At 37.6% G+C, this 21,750-nt stretch overlaps 1 protein-coding gene and 1 long non-coding RNA gene across 2 annotated transcripts in view; one reads left to right on the top strand and one right to left on the bottom strand.

Annotated features, from left to right (window-relative positions):
* The first annotated feature begins 443 nt into the window (after positions 1–443).
* On the top strand, positions 444–17,334 carry LOC127431517 (ras-related protein Ral-A-like). Its single transcript, XM_051681957.1, has 5 exons — positions 444–730; positions 11,043–11,325; positions 11,792–12,000; positions 12,345–12,519; positions 15,092–17,334. The coding sequence occupies exons 2-5, from the start codon at positions 11,212–11,214 to the stop codon at positions 15,212–15,214; spliced, it is 621 nt and encodes a 206-aa protein (XP_051537917.1). The 5' UTR covers positions 444–730; positions 11,043–11,211; the 3' UTR covers positions 15,215–17,334.
* Positions 4,253–21,750, bottom strand: part of LOC127431518 (uncharacterized) — a 33,561-nt gene continuing 16,063 nt past the window's right edge. The window contains exons 2-4 of the long non-coding RNA XR_007895620.1: positions 12,874–14,151; positions 12,332–12,529; positions 4,253–5,064 (exon numbers count right to left, since the gene is read on the bottom strand). This is a non-coding gene — a long non-coding RNA (uncharacterized LOC127431518). The remainder of the gene's footprint in view (positions 5,065–12,331; positions 12,530–12,873; positions 14,152–21,750) is intronic.

The raw sequence follows: 21,750 nt of genomic DNA, 5'->3' as shown, positions 1-21,750 counted from the left end.
TTTAAAATGGCTGCAAATATGTATTTAACTGAACTTCTCTCTTTCTTCCCTGTGAATAGTTGCTGCATATTTGTGTATTGGTTTGATTTGATTACCACTTTCTTTCTTGGACTCCATTTTGACAACACAAGTAATTCACTTTGGGCTGTTTTTCAAAAGATTTTTCTAAATATCATCGAGAAAACCAGACATCATCATAAAAAAAAATAAAAAAAACCCCACCAAAGTCTCATGAGAAGGCTTTAAATATAAGTGTTCAAAACTGTTCTTTCCACAACACAAAGAGATTTTCCCGCCTAGCGCGTTCTAATTAATTTACCGCCATTAACGGTGGCGTCGCGTGCCTCTAATCAGCGCGCGCTACATGAATCTTGTGGCGGGAGAGGGAGGGGATCTTTGAGCGCATGCGCAGACAGCTACAGTGCGTTTCCCTGCATGGAAAACTGAAGCGGATCTATGTGACCCGCCTATCGGGATCATCATCGGTGCTGCACGCCCATGAACACTGACTGCCACAACACCAAAGATCACAGAAACCGGCTCATACCCACTGTAAATACTGACGGAAGTGAAGTTTGAGGGCACATTTGATCTGGGTCTGATGAAATTATTCGGAATGTGGTGGCTGCAGTAACAGTGAGGGAACGAGAGATCAGGGAAGAGGAATTTCCCCCTTCCATAGAGTCCTTGTGTATCTGGATTACCTTCAGCTGAACGAGTAGACACAAAGGTAAGAACCAGCCCTACTGATCTTTATGAAGGATCAGGAGAGATATTTAATCCATGTCTAATATCGTAATGTCTGCTGGGGCTATAATGTTACAGTCAGACTGTCTGCTAAAGCATAAAAAGCTAATGAACTCATGCAATGAGCGTGATGATGGCTAGCCAGGCGGCGAGTGTGTGTATGTGTGTGTGCGTGTGCGTGTGTGTGTGTGTGTGTGTGCGCGCGCGCGCGAAGGCTGACCCTTACAAAAAGTACTTGGGCGGTACCATGGTATTGTGATAGTTTCGGATGGTAATATGAAAACATAAAAACAATAATCATTGTTGCCATTTATACACCATATTATTTACATGTTACACTGACTATCATAAAAAAAAATAATGGTCTATCTGTCTATCGTATACTATACGTGACGTGCACTAATAATGAATACATTATAGTCATATCATACCTGGCTTAATTCTTAGATGTGTTATGAATCATTCATCCCTTTAGATCAGATCAGATCAGTTATAGTTCATTTGGTAGTCAACACTAATGTGTATGATGTGTTGTAGATTTCTCTTGTTTAGGCAGTTCTGGATTGATCTTTTAGATTAATAAAGAGCCCAACTGTTGCTTTTTGCTTTTTGGTTTGTTTAGATTTGCCTTATCACAATGTGACATGACATGCTTTATAGTAATGATAATAGATAATAAAACAATATTTGCTGCTGTCGACCAAACAGGCAACAAAGGCTTCCAAGGTCATGTGTATTTTTTTAAATGTTAAAATTATTATTATATATTTTTCTAGTTAATATGCAGAGACAACTATATGTAAGCCATTCATAGATTGATTTACATGAAAAGTGTGAAAGCACTGTTACACTATCAAAACATTGATCTGTTTTTTCCAGCATCCCTAACAGGCTGGCACAGCAACAATGGCTTAGCCAATGGTGTGAGTTTTGGGGGGGGGGAGGGCTATTTGTTTGTCTGACCAATGGAAGATGGTGGAGCGTCTGGGAAACCTGTTTGAATATGGTGGTATTTCTGCAATAGAGTGTAACAGTCCCCGCCCATTTTTTCAGCCGCCTTGGTTCCAGAAGTATTTTTCCCATTATTTTTTTCTATAGTGATTTCATAAAGCACTTCATCAAAGAGTTATAAAATATGAACCAAACCAGCCAGCTCTGAGGTGAATCACAACATTATAAACTTTGTTTGAAGAAAAAAAAAGTACTTTGAAAATCGGACTAAAAGTCAAAGGTACAAGACTGTGTACTTAACATCTTTTAATGTGGGAATGAATTACAGTCCCATGAAGCATTGCGAAATACATAATAAAATTCAAAATTATGGAAAAAAAAAATGTTTTTAAGTTCTTGATTACAAGTATAAAATCAATATATGTTAAGTTCATTGCAAAACATTCAGTTAGATGCAGATTAGGGATGTGCCAGTGTGGTCAACTAATCGATTAGTCGTCCAGCAACCAACTAGTTGATAGTGGAGTCAACTACTAACATATTTTTAGTTGTGGTGGTCTTAATGGGAGACACATTTCTCAAATTAATTGAGAGACGCCACTTCTCTCAGTGTTTTTGCATGATGATAGCTTGCTATGCTTAACAGTGAATAATAGTCTTCACAATAAAACCCCTGCAAGAAGTTTCAAAGGTTTGGTCTTTTAATACGCTGTTGTTACAGCAAAGAGTCAAATAAACGATACATTTTTAAGACGATCACTATCAGATGTTAAATCCTCTGCTGTGAGTTATATTCCCTTACTTGTGAGGAGTTGTAGAGACATTAAAGTCTTTTTTTGATTCTGTTTGATACTGCTTAAAGCTGCACTATGTAACGTTGTGCTCTCTAGTGACATCTGGCGTTGAAACTTAAAATTGCAAGCAATTTGCAGAAGAACACTTTACATCAGTCGTGTTTCGGCACTGCTCTTCTGGCAGATGAATCTCATGATTTTAGCATGGGAGATCTTCAGAGTTGGAGTCATAATGTGCTACTTTCATGTTGATATTGTGTTATACATTTAAATATTGAATGAATGAATTTTACACTTATAGTGCTTTTCTGACACTACACTCAAAGCGCTTTTACATAGAGAACAGGGGAATCACCTCAATCGCTACCAGTAGATTTTAATATGATTTTCAAGTGTTTTATCTGCTATTAATGTTTGTATTGTACTACATTTATCAATTTAAGAGGTGAAACTCGTGATATGGCTGATATGAGTTTGTGACGAGGAGGAGGGCATGGCCGGGCCGTGAGGGTGCTTTGTGTTTTATGTTGCTTTAAGTTGAATTTATGTCATTTAAAATTCTGTTGACTGTTCTGCCGGTTCCCGCCTCCTCCTTGCCCATCCTGCACCTGTTACATTGGTGCCGACACCCGGTAAGGAGGAGGGATGCGCTGTCGTGAAGTCTTCGCTGCTGCCGTCCGTCAGGGGAGGAGCCATCTGCCGGGGGACGGAGGAGTCACTGCCGGTCGCCAGGAGTCGGAGGAACTACTTCAATCTGCCAGGAAGGGGAGGAGCCGTTCCGTCCACCAGGGGTCGGAGGACTCGCTGCCGTCTGCCTGGGAAGGAGCGGCTGTCATCCGCCAGAGGGCGGAGGAGTGGTTGAGGACCAGGCGACAGCGTGTCCGGGGACCGGCGAGCACGTGTCTCTCTCTCTCTCTGTGTGTCTCCTGCTCGCCCTTCTTCCCTCCCCTCATCTCTCCCCCAGGTTCCCAGGAGGCAGGGTGGACCACCAGCTGGCGGAATGGCCGGAAGGGCAGCGTCTCCCCTCCAGAGATGGGGGGTGAGTAGGTCAGTCCGGATGGCGCCCCAGCCTGAATCGGGCAGAGGAGGAGTGTGATGAGGAGGAGGGCGTGGCCGGGCCGTGGGGGTGCACGGCCAGCATTGAGTCAGCTGATCAGCGGGAGAGCAAGATGAAGGGGAGCTGGAGACGGCAGTTCGAGAGAAAGAGAGGGAGACACATGCGGCCGCTGAATTTATGTCATTAAAGTTCTGTTGACTGTTCTGCCGGTTCCCGCCTCCTCCTTGCCCATCCTGAACCTGTTACTGAGTTCAATGGAAGACTTTATTTTTATATTAGGATATACTGTACAGCCTCAGTTGATAATGCAAGTGAACCATAATACAATGCACACAATAACACCATAAACTAAAAACATAAAACAAGGATTCAGTAATGATGGGGATAAAATATACTTTATTAAACATAAAAAATATTCTGCTTAAATATGCAATAAAACAATTAAAAGGAGTCAATTTCAGAAGTCATAAATATTAGTAAACGTCACTAGAGCTGAAACGTTTAGTCGACGTTATCGACAACGTCAACAATGAAATGTTTTGTCGACAATTTTTTATTGTCGAATAGTCGTTTGATCTCATTTAACGTAACATGAGATCACATTAAATTGTAATGATGATGCGCCAGAGGAGCACCAACCACCTTGCATCTGAAAGAGGAGAGGAAGAAAACACAGCTCGCAGTCCAGATGCACTCTAAACTTTCCAAACAGCTTCAGATGATGTAGATCACAAAGTATTAGGGAATTATAATGCAAAAATACAAAATAAGTAAATACAGAAGCACTCTCATTGTGGAATATGTCATGTCATTTTTATTTGTATAGTGCCTTTCACAACACACATCATTTCAAAGCAGCTTTACAGAAAATCATGTATTAACAGAAAATGAAACTGTAATATCTATAAAGTCTTAGTCATCATTGTGTAGTTTGATTAAATACAGTTATGAAGCATGTATAAAAATAGGTAATTAAATAATAATTGCATTTAGAAACCCAGTGAGCAAGTCGAAGGTGACTGTGGCAAGGAACACAAAACTCCGTAGGATGTTGGTTAATGGAGAAAAATAACCTTGGGAGAAAGCAGGGTTTAAGAGTAATGACTAATGTCTCTGAAGTTCATCCTGGATTAACTGCAGAAGTTAATATAGTTGCATTGTCCTTTGTTAGTTGGCTGATGAAGGCTTTTGTTGGCAATTTATTGATAGGCTATGTATTCCATTTTAAGAGTGTTGTCCATCATTAGACCAAGGTGATGCAGGCCGAGATCAGTGAGGTGCTTCGCAGTTCAACCGGCCGGTAATTTTGGTGAGGTCTATCCTAAGTCCAAGGTTCAGGCAATGGCATATGAAGTATCCCATGTCTTATGGTTGGAGTTGGCATCAGTTCATCCGCTGTGGTCCATCGTAATAGACTGAAGTTATGTCTGGCTGGCACCGGCTGCATTTTGCGCCATCACTCAGAGACACGTAGCAATGGAGTCCAGTACCAAGCAGGAATGGAGCTGGATCCGGCTGGAGTACCGAGGTTGAGACATGGAAACAAATAGAAAAATATTAGCGTAGATGCCATTCAAGTTGTAGATCATGATAGATGTTTCTGATTCTGGCAGACCTAACTAAAGCAGCCTTATTGTGTGGTGAAGAATAAATTAGGTGTATGCCTGGCTAAATAGATAGTCTTTAGTCTAGACTTAAACTCAGTGAGTGTGTCTGTATCCCGAACAGTGTTAGGGAGACTATTCCATAGTTTAGGAGCCAAATAGGAAAAGGATCTACCTCCTTTTTTGGATTTTGATATTCTAGGAACTATTAACAGGCCAGAGTTTTGCGATTGTAATGAACATGATGGAATATAACGTGGTAGAAGGTCACTTAAGTACTGTGGAGCTAGACCATTCAAAGCTTTGTATGTAGTTAACAGAATTTTAAAATGAATATGAAATTTAACTGGTAGCCAATGTAACGACGATAAAATGGGGCTAATATGATCATATTTCTTGGTTCTAGTCAGCACTGTGGCTGCTGCATTTTGAACCAGTTGAAGTTTATTTATTGAACTTGTTGGACATCCTCCCAGTAATGCATTACAATAATCTAGTCTTGAGGTCATGAACGCATTAATTAGTTTTTCGGCATCAGCAACAGAGAGCATGTGTCATAACTTAGCAATATTTCTTAGGTGGAAGAATGCTGTTCTACAAACATTGGAAATTTGTTTTTCAAATGACATATTGGTATCAAGTATAACACTTAAGTTTTCGCTGTTGAAGACGATGTAACAGTACATCCATCGAGAGTCAAATTATATTTTAGTGGCTTATTTTGAGAGGTTTTTGGTCCAATAACTAGTACCTCTGTTTTATTGGAATTGAGTGGAAGGAAATGTCTGGCCATCCAATCTTTGAGTTTATTGATACACTCTGCTAATTTGGAGAATTGTGAAATTTCATTGGGTTTCGAAGAAATATAAAGTTGGGTATCGTCGGCATAACAGTGGAAACTTATTCCATTATTCCTTATAAAATTTCCCAGGAGAAGCATATATAAGGAGAAAAGCAGAGGCCCTAAAACTGATCCCTGTGGCACTCCATACTTTTGTTTGATTTGACAATTCCTCGTTTACACCTACAAAATGGTAGCGGTCTGCTAAATAGGACCTGAACCATGCTAATGCAAGTCCACAAATGCCAACATAATTCTCTAGCCTATTCAAGAGAATATCATGATCTGTGGTGTCGAAGGCAGCACTAAGATCTAAAAGCACTTGAAGAGAAATGCAGCTGTGATCAGATGATAAGAGCAAGTCATTAGTAACTCTGATAAGTGAAGTCTCTGTACTGTGCTGTGGCCTAAATCCTGACTGAAATTGTTCATATATACTATTTATCTGTAGAAACGAACATAATTGGGAGGACACAACATTTTCTAATATTTTTGACATAAACGGGAGATTTGAAATCGTCTGTAATTAGCCAATTCTCCAGGATCAAGTTGTGGCTTCTTAATAAGTGGTTTGATAACTGCCATTTTAAAGTTTCTTGGGACATGTCCTAAGGATAGCGAGGAGTTAATAATATTAAGAAGAGGTTCTGAGATTACATGGAATATCTCTTTTAAGAGCTTAGTTGGTATTGGATCTAACATACATGTGGCTTTTGATGTTTTGATAAGTTTTGTTAGCTTTTCATGACCTATGACAGTGAAGGATTGAAGTTGCACGTGAGGAAAATTATGAAACGCTGTTTTCTGAGGTGCTGTGACAGATGATTGCATATTTCCAATTTTAATCTGATTATTTAAATTTTATCAGTAAATAAATTCATGAAGTCATTACTATTGAGCTGCGACGGAATATCTAGTTGAGGATTTATTCCTAACCAATTGAACCATAGTACTGAATAAACACCTAGGATTGTTGTGGTTATTTTCTATGAGTTTGCTCAAATATGCTGACCTGGCAGCTTTTACTGCCTGTCTGTAGCTACAGACACCATCCTTCCATGCACCACAAAATACCTCTAATTTTGTATTCTTCCACTTGCGCTCCATTTTCCGAGCTGCTCTCTTGAGAGCATGAGTGTGAACATTGTATCATGGTGCGGGGTTTTTTTCTTTTAATTTTTTTAATCGAAGGGGGGGTGACTATCAAGAGTGCTAGAGAAGATTGTATTTATATTTTCTGTTATTTCATCAAGTTCTTCTAGACTTTGGGGCTTACTGAGAGTATGAGATAGATCTGGAAGAATATTAGTGAAGCTATCTTTAGTGGTTGAAAGAATTGTGCTACCTGAATGATAGCATGGTGTAGATTGAGTAACATTAGCTGATCGCAGCATACAAGAGACAAGGTAATGATCTGAGATGTCATCGCTCTGCGGTAGAATTTCAATAGTATCAACATCAATTCCATATGACAGAATTAAATCTAGCGTATGATTATGGCGATGAGTTGGTACTGTCACATTTTGTCCTACTCCAAGCGAGTTGAGAATATCAATAAATGCTAATCCCAATATGTCATTTTCATTATCTATGTGAATGTTGAAGTCACCAACAATTAATGCTCTATCTACAGTAACTACTAGATCTGATCGAAAATTTGCAAATTCACCAAGGAAATCAGAATAAGGCCCAGGTGATCTATATACTGTAGCAAGGGCAAAAGACGACAGAGATTTTTTATTTATATCTGACGGTGTTACATTAAGCATTATTAGTTTAAAAGACTTAAACTTATATCCTGCCCTCTGAGTAACACCAAAAACGTCATTGTAAATTGTAGCAACACCTCCTCCTCGACCCTTCAGACGAGGCTCATTTTTATAACAATAACCTGGGGGTGTAGATTCATTTAAACTAATATGTTAATCCAGTTTAAGCCAGGTTTCAGTCAAACAGAGCGCATCCAAACTATGATCTGTAATAATTTCATTTACAATTAGTGCTTTGGTTGAAAGAGATCTAATGTTTAGTAGCCCTACCTTTATATAATGTTTATCTTCATTTATTTTATTTTTTTTCAAGTTTGAACTTATTAAAAAATTCTAAATGATTTAGGGAGGGGTTTGTGTTTGGTAGTTCGGGGGAACAGACACAGTCTCTGTATGATATCTAGGTGATACAGTCTCTATGTGTTGTAGTTTATGTGACCTGTGTGACGTCTCAAGGCAGCTAGCAGACGTTCGGATTAGCCAGTTTGTCTGCTTCCTGACCTGGGCCCAAGTTAGTCAAATACTATCACTATTAAGACTATGAGCCAAATTACTAGAGAGGAGAGCAGCACCTTCCCTGGAGTCCGTCCCTCTTTAGCAGGTCAGGTCTACCCCAAAAACTCTTCCAATTGTCTATAAATCCTATGCTATTCTCCGGACACCACTCATACATCCAGCCATTCAGTGACACTAATCTACTATAAACCTCATCACCACGATGAGCAGGGAGGGGGCCAGAGCATATTACAGTGTCTGACATCGTTTTTCGTGCGGAGCCAGAGCTCTTTAAAGGAAACACATCGGCGTTACATCTTAAATGCAGTTATTTTTTATTTAATGCATTATAGCTTTATTAAAGTTCAAATAATACAGAAGCAGATCATGTAAATAACTACAAACACAGAAATTTCTCTGTGCGGTCAGTGCCTCTTCTATGAGTTGCGTGACGCGTCCCGATCTAAGGGGGAGAGATTGAAACTGCACCTGGTTGGTGCACACTCTGTCGAGGGGGACGCTCCTCCTTCGTGTGCTTGCTGCAGCTAGATTATGATGGCTCGCGACTTATTGAATCATAATATATGTCATTGTGCATTTCTTATCTTCAAGAAAATTGCCAATACGTAGCTTTATTAATAAGAGAGAGTTAGTTTTTTTTGTGAGTTAAAGAAGGATTGAAGTGAACAGAAAGGTGAGAGAGGGTAGTCTTTGTCCCATTATACACTGCAACAAAATACGTTTTTGATTTGTTTTTGTTTTGGCTTGTTTTCCAATATAAATATCTAAAACTCCTTTAAAACAACTTACATTTTCTTTAGCAGCTATACTGCAGAATAAAAAATTGTTGTCTGAGAATGTTGAATATAATATTAAAAATACTATAAAAAAGATGCATTCACCTGAGAAGCAGCATATGAAATATTTAGACTTGCTTTTAGAGAATAGATCTTGAATATAAGTATATTTTGTCTTTACTGCACTCGCAGAAGTATAACCAAGTGAAAAAATACACTTATATACAAAATACACTTATATTTAAGATACATTCTCTTAAAGCAAGTTGAAATATCTTATATGTTGCTACTCAAGTAAATGTATCTTGTTTTAAGGATTTTTTGGACAATTGTAAATGGAAAACAAGACAAAAACTCTTGATAACAATAGGATTTTTTGCAGTGAAATTTTTACTGAATTAAACAAAGTATTTTTTCCCTTTAATTTAGTGAATGTCATTTAGAGGTATATTTAAAAGATGATTTTGTCCTTTATTGTTAGTAAGCATGTTTAATACAACCTTTTAAGTCAGGGCACAAGCTGAATAATCGGTTAAGGGCTAATGATTAATCGTTGCAATCATCGTCGAATAATCGTTCTAATAATCGTTAGATTAATCGATTATCAAAATAATTGTTAGTTGCTGCCCTACATGTCACAGTAACTTCCTCCGACAACGTAGATACATCGCAATTGGTTAACACACGAGTAATGCTCGATTCATACAAGCATGACAACCAATATAAGATTCTACAACCCTACCAGAAAACATATCCAAGCATTATAGCAGGAAAACAACTTCGCCAAACGGATAACAGATAAACATCCATCCAGACTGCTGCGATAGTGTGCTGAACTGTGTGAGTGTTACTGACTGAACTGAACGTAGTTTCTCCAGCCAGAGCAAGAGACAGTCGGTTCTTCTTTCCTGTGTTTATGGACATGACGTAATGACGCAAGGATATACGACGGAAGCCAGCGATTTTGCGCCAAATCTGACCCGAAGGCTCAAAATATAAATACTTTTTATAGGCATACCTTAGTGAATTGGGGTAAGGTAACATTGTTTTGAACACTGATTGTTTATGTACTCAATCAATAATGGCAATTTGTTAATTTTGAAACAAAAAAAATCTTACATCGTGCAGCTTTAGATAATCATAGCAAAAAAGGTTTAAACTGCTGGAACTCGTGAACTAGATGTGTACACGCATCTTACAGTTACGCACATTTGAATGTGCAGTGGGGATCGCCCTGAATAACTCCAGTTACATTGAAGCACGTCATGAATGTGCTTTTTACTTATGGCACTAGACTGTATTCCGTTTGGTGCTGCTAGTTGCACAGAAATGACAAACTTAACCTTTAAATACAACGGTGGTAAAATGGTTGAAATGAAAACATTTGTAACCTGAGAGTCTAACCTGTGGAGCTGTTTTTTTGCTGTGATGTAGGCCTTTGTTGACGGCTGATTTCTTGTGATTGGCAACCACACCCAGACATCACTGAAAAGCCATCATCAGGGAGTTTACCTGTCACAGCTAATGCTTGTGAGGACTCTTACATCAGTTGACTCTGCACTGCTTTGAGTTCATAAGCAAGTTGTTTAGAGTAGAAGTTAGTGGATAATGCAATAAACTATCTTATTTTTACTTTAATTCCATGTAATAGAAGGAACATAAAGCCATTAGACATTTTTGCTTTTCAGACTATAATTGCCTATCATGCTTTTCAGCAATTTGGTAGGGGAATAACCAACTCCCTGCTTGCCTTTTTATTTTTTTGTGTTCATAACTTCATATGGCCTCCTTTATTGTGGCATATTGTTGTATTAAAGATGAAAGTAAATGTAATTTATATCAACATGCTCTTGACAAACAGCCTGTAAGATTATTAGTGTTTGGTTGAGAAGCTGGATTTTGGTTGTTTTGTTTTATATGAGATATTAAAATGTATTGGGCTGAACATCTAGTAGATAACCAACAGGTTTCATTTTGCTTCTTCCAGGTACTGGGTGGTACATGGTCATCTCCCGATCTATCTCCCACTTTGACCCCTTACTCCAGTAACTTTCAGCATCTTCTTGACCTCCCTGACCCAACCCATTCTGGGCAGAAGCCGCTGCCCTAAAAACGTGAAACTTTCCTCTCAACCCCACCCCACAGCAACAGATATCATGGCAACAGCTAAGCCGAAAGGGCAGAACTCGCTGGCTCTTCACAAGGTGATCATGGTCGGGAGTGGCGGTGTGGGAAAGTCGGCTCTAACTCTGCAGTTCATGTATGACGAGGTGAGAATATACATAATTACAGCTTTAATCAGAAAGTTTTTTTAGTCATAACTCTGTGCAAATAGGCAGTTTAGGATATGGCCCTTCTGGAAAACCAGCTTCTGATGGTAGCTGGTTTTACATTTCTAGCTTGTCAAAACTGGTCATTTATGGTAGATGGTTAAAGCTGGTCTAGATGGTTGATCAGCTGGTGGACCTGGTTTTGACTTTGTTGACTTGTCAAATTAGTTAGAGCTGGTGGACCACCTATTGCCAGAAGCAAACCAAATACTATATCCTGAAAACCAGCTTGATCACCTTTTTTTTTTACAACAGGGAACCCAAGCCAAAGGGCAGGCTGAGTACTGTATCTTTGTGTTAGATAGTTGGAGATATCCCCTTGTGTTTGTTTGAGGATAGTTTGTGGCTGCTCTTCTCCTTGAGATAACGTTGTTGATTTTCACATCTCTTGTCTTCTTTCCATCAGTTTGTGGAAGACTATGAGCCCACAAAAGCTGACAGCTACAGGAAGAAGGTGGTTCTGGATGGAGAGGAAGTTCAGATAGATATTCTGGACACAGCAGGTCAGGAGGATTATGCTGCCATCCGGGATAACTACTTCCGCAGCGGTGAAGGATTCCTCTGTGTCTTCTCCATCACTGAACTAGAATCTTTTGCAGCGACTGCTGATTTCAGGTAATTTATTGTTCTCCTGATGAGAACAGATGCTCCTGAACTTGATTAAAAGAGCTGTATCGATTTTAAATGTTCTTCTTTAAATAATGACTACTTTTTTTTCTGTTTAATTAAATTAGTAAACTTACAAAGCCAGAGATATTTTTGCACATTTTATTTTAGCACTTTTGACACATTATCTTGGCAAAGGCATTCTGATTATTCTATGTTTTCTCATTGCTTTCAGATAATTTTGATTTCTGGCAGTGTCTCAAATTTGGGGTATTAGGGTTGTTTTGATAGAATAAAAGAGTCAGGAGCACATAGTTGGAGCAAGTTGTTAGAAAGTTACCTTCTTTACACAGAGAGCAGATTCTGCGCGTGAAAGAAGACGAGAATGTCCCCTTCCTGTTGGTGGGGAATAAGTCTGATCTTGAGGACAGGAGACAGGTGAGCTCAGATGAGGCCAAAGTTAGAGCTGATCAGTGGGGGGTGTGCTACGTGGAGACGTCTGCTAAGACCCGAGCCAACGTAGACAAGGTAAAGACTACTGAAATTACATACTGTAAACTCTGAGTATTGTTAAACAACTGTGAACCCTTAAGATGATTTCTTAATGTACTTACATTGATTTTGCAATTGCTTAAATTGGTAACACTTAACAATAAGGCTCTCTTTGTTAACATTAGGTAGTGTATTAGGTATCATGGACTAACAATGATTTTAACCACATTTATTAATTACATAGTAATTTAAGTAAATTAATTATATAGAATGGTTCATTGTTAGTTCATAATGCATTAACTAATGTTAAATTATGCAAGTTGAAGTTGGATGTGTTAGTATATGTAGAAATTACTAAAAATGGCTGGTAAATTTTCAGATTTCACTCACCAGTGATTGTGTTGTATAGTGGGGAAGATGTTCAGCACCGAGATCATTTCACTGCGTGTTGAGAGTAAAAGTTTGGTTTAACTCGTTCCAATGAGTGTCCAAAGATGAGATCCACGGAATACATTTGTCATTGAATAATTCTCTTTTAGTACCATTTCTGTTCTTTACAGTCAGTTGTTGATCAGAAACAACAAAAAATAATCACGCATAGCATGGATGCGGTAAAGAAGTCACACTTGTTTATATGTGCTCATTTACTGGTTTTCTTAAAGAGACAGTACCGGTTTTTAGCGCGTGTTAATCAACTGAATGCCAATACGTGTAAATAGTACAAATTATGCATGGAAACAATAATCGTGTAACAAAAATATAATATGCATTATAATATCATATTGATAGAATACATGGATTTGTTCATTTTAAAAAGCTAAAATGTGACAAATGATGAAAAACTAATAAAATATTAGTAAAATTAATATTTTCATAATGTAACTATTTGGAAGGTCCCCTGTATAATTAACAGCATTAGCTGGGAGATAATTTCCTTGATATATAAGCAAAATGGACATTATAACTGAAATAAACCCATATAAATCAATATCGAATTGGAATCAAATAGAATCGGGAAGTCTGTATCAATATCCAGCCCTAATTGTTAGGTCATGTTAACAACTAATGTTAACAAATATTTATTGTAAAGTGTTGCCTTTGCTATAAATGTAATAAAAACAATACTTTTTTTATGTATCTTTGAATTTACATGAATCTTAAACTAGATTTTTTTTTATTGATAATACAAACAATTTGGAGGCTAATTTCGCTAAATTTAAAGGGACCATGAAATTGACCTACTTTATTTTTTTAATACAGATTCTGGGTCCAAAGGGGAAAAAATATCTTCGTAATACACTGCCTGGTCAAAAAAAAAAGAAAGAAAAAAAAAGTTGCATACTCTACTATTTCGTTGGACCGCATTTAGCTTTGATTACAGTGCACATTCGTCGTGGCATTGTTTTGACAACCTTATACAACGTCACAACATTTATTTCCAGCCAGAGTTGCATTAATTTTTGGCCGAGATCTTGTATTGATGACAAGAGAGTCGATCCACTCTGTAAAGTCTTCTCCAGCACATCCCAAAGACTTTAAATGGGGTTAAGGTCAGGACTCTGTGGTGGCCAATTCATGTGTGAAAATGATTCCTCATGCTCCCTGAACCGCTCTTTCACAATTTGAGTCCGATGAATCTTGGCATTGTCATCCTGGAATATACCCGTGCTGTCAGGGAAGAAAAAAATCCATTGATGGGATAACCTGGTCATTCAGTAAATTCAGGTAATCAGCTGACTTCATTTTATTGTAGCATAATGTTGCTGAGCCTAGACCTGACTAATTGAAGAAACCCCAGATCATAACACTGCCTCCAGAGGCTTGTACAGTGGGCAGTATGCATGATGGGTGCATCACTTCATGCACTTCCCTTCTTACCCTGACACACCCATCGCTTTGGAATAGCGTAAATCTGGACTCATCATACCACATAATCTATTTCTATTGCTCCACAGTCCAATCTTTATGCTACCTAGCAGATTTGAGTAGTTTTTCCGATTAGCCTCACTAACAAGTGGCGTTCTTGTGGCCACACAGCTGTTTAGTCCCTATCCTGTAAGTTCTCGTCACATGTGGAAATGCTCTTACTTACACTATTAAACATAGCCGTGAGTTCTACTGTCAATTTTTATGCTTATGATAAGGTGTTATCAGTGTATGTGTTTCCTTTGAAGCGTGCAGCACATTCAGACTGTTTAATGAATTAAATCTCAGCCTTTTGTGGTTTAATCATCACACTAGGACATATCGCGAGTGGATTCCGTGATTCCATCTGTGTTTTCTAAATCGTGGAAATCATAGGTCCCTAAATATTTCATCAAAATTATTTTCTCCACAAATCCCTCGTATTTTTTAACTCCTCCCCTCCAACCCCGTCATATAGAGACAACTTTTCACAATCCAGTCGATTCCCAGTCCCCCCCTACATTTTTTTGAATGTCCTGTTTCACTCTGAAATATGTCAGATTACAGAAGTAAAATGGTTTGTGAACAGTGTTTCATGTTAACTTTAACCTAAAAAAAAAATGATCGACAGTACAAGCAATTTGGAAGCTGGTTTAGCTGAAGTTACATAGTTTAGCTGAATACTATACTGTCTTGATTGCAGGTTTTCTTTGACCTCATGAGGGAAATTCGTGCCAGGAAGATGGAGGACAGTAAGGAGAAGAATGGCAAGAAAAAGAGGAAAAGTCTGGCCATACGAATCCGTGAAAGATGTTGCATTTTATAGCCTCGGTGACGATACACTCTTAGGTTTTACATATGTATCCGTATGTCTTTTTTGCCCTATCGCAAACTAATCCTCATCTGCGATGTTTCCTGGTGTTTGTATGTCAGATGTAGGGCTGTTACTAGAATAATGTATTACAGTTGATTTCTTAGATTATGCCATATGCTGTAGTGCCCACTTGATGCTGGAATCTCCTGTGTGTCTTTTAAAGCAAATCATTCAGAAAGAAAAGAACATTTGAAGCTTCAGATTTTATTCTTGTCAAATTCAGATTGTCTTATGAGTTCCAAATGACACTATTTAAAAGGCCTTTTTGGCCTTCATTTTTTAATAACTTCCACTCGTCACCATGGCCTGATTGATTCCACTTACTTGCAAAACTCTTGATTCATAAGATATTTTGAAGATTCTTACAGAAACTAAGAATAAATTGAAACTGAGCTAATTATTAACCTTTGGTTTCAACGAAAATGATCCCAGCACTTCATAAACTAAGCTTTATTTTGAATGCTTCAGTTAGAGACAGCTGTACCCCAGTTGTTATCAGTGTTTATTTATTTATGTTTTATTTTTGGAATGACTTAATATTACCTAACTTTACCAAGCTACTTGTCAGCATCAGTGGACTAAATGAAATGGAAACAGGAAGTTATTTTGCAGCCATTTTGTGTACTTGACTTCCTGATGCCTTGATGTCCATTGTGAATGTGACTTGCACTTATCACCCATACTTACAGAGCTCCACAAATCCTTTTATTGTCTGATCATTTTGGAATTAAAGAGGCAGCTAGAAGGATAGAAAAGAGACTGCCTATGTGAGCTGCAAGTTAGAGAAATGAGACTTAGAAATTTACTCTCCACCTTGCTATTGGAAGGTCAAAATGCCACATCAACATTGTAGATGGCCAAAGCAAGTACAATGACAATCTTACACTTTTCACATGTGACGTGTAAATCAAAACTGTGTCCGTTTGGACAGCTTGTGTGCTCATGCCCCACTGTTCCAGTCTTATATATGTTAGATGTATCTTTCCGTTGATTGCCTGCTATACATGTATTGCCGATGTTTTTTTTCAGCCATTTCAAAAATATGGAGAAAAACGCTGTTCTAGTTTCTTAACGAAAAAGGTTTAGTGTAAATGTGGCCTTACTGTTTTAGCTATTGCTCTTGAGATGCTTCTAGAAACATGCAGATAAATATATATAAATTAACGTAAGTCCTCTAAATCAAGTGACGAGCTCTCCCATTTATCATGGCACAATGGCTCCCTACTGACGTGTAATGCTCACATTCGGTGAAACAATGAATGTGCATCACAATTTTACCCCAAAAATGTTTGCTTGGGAACCAACATCCTGTAAGCAGTGGTCCAAAGTATGTTACCCTAACACATGAGCCTTCTGTTATTGATATAAATCTAAATACATCACACCAAAGGCCAGTGGGGTATTAGTGCATGGTGGATTATATCTCTGCTGAAGTTTAATGTATGCAGAGGATGCATTGCTGTGGCCATGGTAGGCTTTTGTAGCAAAAGCAGCTGTGTTCTTGCCTGTTTTAACTAATCATTTCTATCATGGTGCTATTTTTGCTTACAAAGGCTTTGTCCTTCATATTTATGTACTTGTTTGTGTATGTGTGCAGCATGGATGTGTGTAAAGGAGGGATATGTGTATTTTAAGGGGTATTCTGTTAAAAATAGGTTTTTATGTGTGCAGCAGGTAAAAAAAAATATTTCAGTGTAAAATATACAGAATATATAGCTAATTTTCAGTTGTAGGATGTGTAAAATAGTAAACTGCTTAAGTTCATTATTTTTCCTTAAGGACCGGCAAAAGTGCAATTTCCAACTGCAAAATTAACACTGCTTTCGAAGCAAGGAAAATGAAATTTTCTAATAAAACAAATGCATCTGAATTTCTTTAATCTGTTATTTGTTTTGAATAGTATTTTCTCACTAAACATTTTTCTTTTCTCCTTTAACCACTTGCATATCTTCTATACAAATGATTTACACTTATGTTATGGTTATGCTTAACTATTGATATAAAAATCATATCTTGTTGCTATGCTTTGACTGTACTAGAATAAAAAAAAAACATTGTTATGGCATCAAATTCCCGATCGCCTGAAATGATCCATTTCTTGTTCTGCAAATCACTGGGGAAAAAAATGTTGTTAATAAAAATAGAAAAGAAAATACACTTTTGCATGGTGAATATAATTCTATAATTTTCAACATTGTGACAACCTTTGTACTGATAATTATTCATGTAGAGAACACATCAGTGCTTATCAGAGTCGTAGCCAGGAGTTTTTCACAGGGGTGGCCTGGCAGGGGCCAGCGATCAGTCTGTAGTGGCACAGAAATTTTCAGGCAGCATTTCCGTATCGTTGGGGGGGGGGGGGTGTATAGTGACACCCAGGACAGAGAGGTGCGGCGACCTTGGTGTGCGCACATGTTAAGACTCCTGTGTGTTGCGGTTGTATAGAGACATTTCCACCTCTAAAAACGAAATTGTTCCCAAGACAAAAAATGACCAAAGCGGCAGTTGCGAGCGGGGTGGCCAATGGGGTGGCCAGGCTTCGGTCCATAGTGGCCACGGCCAACCCTGGCCACCCCCTAGCTCCGCCACTGGTGCTTATTGATGAGTTAACCATTTTATTTGAATGACAGCATATCAAAAGATCTGACAAAGATGAACCTGTTCTTAAGCAATGAGTAAATGTCTTTAGATATGTTGTATCCTCAAAATTATTAATGAGGTGTGAAGGTGTGACCTTTGCACCTCAGAGGTTGACCTTCTTGACTGTTTTCAATAATTAATATCACCAAAAAAATGTCATAATTTTGCCATAATTTATTGAATTAATATTTGGTTAAATTAAAAAAATATTTAGAATGTATAAATGTTTAGCTCGTTTCACATTTTAAGTGCAAGTCTGTTATCGTCTAATATTTCCTTATAAAAAAATAAAAATAAAAACAATTAATTAAACCATTCAATCCTGACACTAAAGCATTTGTTAGAAAAATTATCAAAAAAACAAGCAAAAATGTATTTAATGTATGTGTAGCTCAGGCATAAAGGTGAGTTGGACAAAAAGTTGTATAAGACATGAATTGTGATTTTAAAACATATGTTCAACATCATAAGCACTCACATGAGACCCCAGTCATATCAGTAACCTTATAAAAGCTATTTTATTCTACATTATAAGGGGTCCCTCGTGGGGGCTTCCATGTTAAGATCACATGACCAGCCGAATGAAATTTCGCCGGTTTTTGCTGCAGGGAAAACGTGACCACTGAAACAACAGACAATAAATACATCTTTTGCTCAGACAGCTTTTTCTGTGAAAGGAGCAAAGCTCTGGAACTTGCCTGATTATTTGAAATTTGCTGCAAACTTCACTTTCAAGAGCGCAACCAAATCCTGGTTAATTCAGCAACAAACTTGTACTCGTCTAGTTTTAAACATAATGTCTTTAAATGTGTGCATCCCAATTTCACACGACATCAGTGGTGCTTGTCTCAGGCCAAATCTTAACCCTTTTTCCACTAACTTGAGAACCGAACAATGATCTAACTGACCACGTCCGACAAACAAACAGTGCATTGTGGTCTTGTTTATGACGAGGTTGGAGCCGTTGTGCAAGTCAATGCAGATGAATGACAAACAAACAGTGCATTGTGGTCTTGTTGATGACGAGGCTGGAGGCTCTGTGCAAGTCAGTGCAGATGAATGACAAACAAGTCAGTAAAACATCAAAATATATCAATGTTTTAAATCACAATACACGTAAACAAAGAATAGTAACACTTGTGCTGCACATCCCAATAAACCTCCAAAAACGCCTGCATTAAACATATGTTGCAATCCTCAATGTCATTTTCAGTTTTAAGGTGATTAAATCAAACATTTTTAAATAACTGTCCAATAAGTGAAAGGATAGTATTTGGGGTACAACATTATTATCACATTTTCTTTACACAATTTGAAACATCTTTACAACTATTTTACTTTAAACAGTGCTACCTGGCTATGCCCATTGCACATATTTCAGGTTCTTTCTTAGACTGCTTTTTTAAATTTAGGAATATAATCAATACATTATGCACTAGTTATTACAGTTGGCTGATAGGTAATGTAATTAACTCTGTAAAAATACTTAATTGTTTTGAGTAGGGAAAAATCAGACCATACAAATTAGTTCAAATAAATGAACCTTGATGAGTATTTAGAACTTTCTCTTTCTTTTGAGTTCAGGAAAATTAAACCTTTTAAGTTACCTGAATTTTTATATTGTTTTGTGTTTAATGAACTTGTATCAAAGCATAGAGTTTCCAATTAGCATGCATTCAGCATGTTAGCATTCACTGTACTAGGTAGTTCTAGCTAGTATTAGCTAGTTATGTTCCCTCTACTTGAAGTATTTAAGTTGTAATTACATGACAATTTTAAGTACAGCCAAAGTACCATTAAAATGTTTGAGTTATTTTACTTAATATTTCAAGTTAAAAGCAAGTAGCATGCAAGTGTAGTACAAAATCAAAATCTGAAAGTTCTATTTACTTAAACTTGTAACTGATTTCCTCAATTTTTTGAGTTCTGCTAATTTATTAGGGTTTACAGTGAAGATGTAAACTTGTAATCTATAAAAATGTAAACAATTGTAATCTGGTTACACACATTTGACATACACTGGCGGCCAAAAGTTTGGAATAATGTACAAATTTTGCTCTTTCGGGAGGAAATTGGTACTTTAATTCACCAAAGTGGGATTCAACTGATCACAAAGTATAGTCAGGACATTACTGATGTAAAAAGCAGCACCAACACTATTTGAAAAATGTAATTTTTGATTAAATCTAGACAGGCCCCATTTCCAGCAGCCATCACTCCAACACCTTATCTTTGAGTAATCATATTAAATTGCTAATTTGGTATTAGAAAATCACTTGCCATTATATCAAACACAGTTGAAAGCTATTTGGTTCATTAAATGAAGCTTAAAATTGTCTTTTTTTTTTTTAGTTGCCACAGTATGCAATAGACTGGCATGTCTTAAGGTCAATATTAGGTCAAAAATGGCAAAAAATAAACAGCTTTCATCAGTCAATCGTTGTTTTGAGGAATGAAGGCTATTCAATGCTTGAAATTGCCAAAAAACTGAAGATTTCATACAAAGGTGTACACTTCAGTCTTCAAAGACAAAGGACAACTGGCTCTAATAAGGACGTAAAGAGATGTGGAAGGCCAGATGTACAACTAAACAAGAGGATAAGTACATCAGAGTCTCTAGTTTGAGAAATAGACACCTCACATGTCCTCAGCTGACAGCTTCATTGAATTCTACATGCTCAACACCAGTTTCATGTACAACAGTAAAGAGAAGACTCAGGGGTGCAGGCCTTATGGGAAGAATTGCAAAGAAAAAGCTACTTTTGAAACAGAAAAACAAAAAGAAAAGGTTAGAGTGGGCAGAAAAACAGACATTGGACAACAGATAATTGTAAAAATAAAGAGTGTTATGGATCTTAACCCCATTGAGCTTTTGTGGGATCAGCTAGACTGTAAGGTGAGTGAGAAGTGTCCGACAAGACAGCCACATCTATGGCAAGTGCAACAGGAAGTGTGGGGTGAAATGTCACCTGAGTATCTGGACAAACTGACAGCTAGAGTGCCAAGGACCCGCAAAGCTGTCATTGCTGCACGTGGAGGATTTTTTGATGAGAACTCTTTGAAGTAGTTTAAGTAGTTATTTTTTTTTCTAATTGTAATAGTAATTTTTCACATTATTAATGTCCTGACTATACATTGTGATCAGTTGAAGGCCACTTTGGTGAATAAAATACCAATTTCTTTCCATAAGAGCAAAATATGTACATTATTCCAAACTTTTGGCCACCAGTATAAAATGTAATTACAAGTACTTGGGGTTTGTAATCTGATTACATAGTCTAGATATCATGTAATCCGTTACTGCTTAAACACTGCTTATACACTGCTGATCTGCCATACCAAAGGTCGGTCTAAAGATAAGACATTGCTCAAGGGGTTTAAACATCTTTTGACATATAGATATCAATATAGATTGATATCATAGAACATTTATATAATTATTTGCACAGGTACACTCACAACCTACAGACCAAATTCTTTAAAACGTCATTTAGAATTATTTTTCTGAGCTGTTGCATGGATAAATGGTCACATAATAGGAGACACATGGTGGCGCCCTCTGCTGCTAGCGGCATATGTTTGCAAGCTTTATGAATTGCCACTGCTAGAGCACATCTAATGAAGGCCTCAAAGAGCAAAGGCCTACAGGCGGCAGTAGCGCTAGCAATAGGTTCCCTATGCGTGATTCGCTACTTTTGTTTATTAAATTGAATGGCAGCAGTTGTACTTATCGCCATAGCCGGGTGATTTATGTATTGTTTTTCACTTCGATTATATCTAGACCAAAAAATATTAATAAAGTCAAATATTTGGGCTACGTTAGGTTTGTCTTTTGTGGAATCTGCAGA

The sequence above is a fragment of the Myxocyprinus asiaticus genome, chromosome 41 (assembly GCF_019703515.2).
Source record: "Myxocyprinus asiaticus isolate MX2 ecotype Aquarium Trade chromosome 41, UBuf_Myxa_2, whole genome shotgun sequence".
Classification (NCBI taxonomy): Eukaryota; Metazoa; Chordata; class Actinopteri; order Cypriniformes; family Catostomidae; genus Myxocyprinus; species Myxocyprinus asiaticus.
Note: the sequence above shows the minus strand (reverse complement) of the source record. Positions and strands in the feature narration are given on the sequence as shown.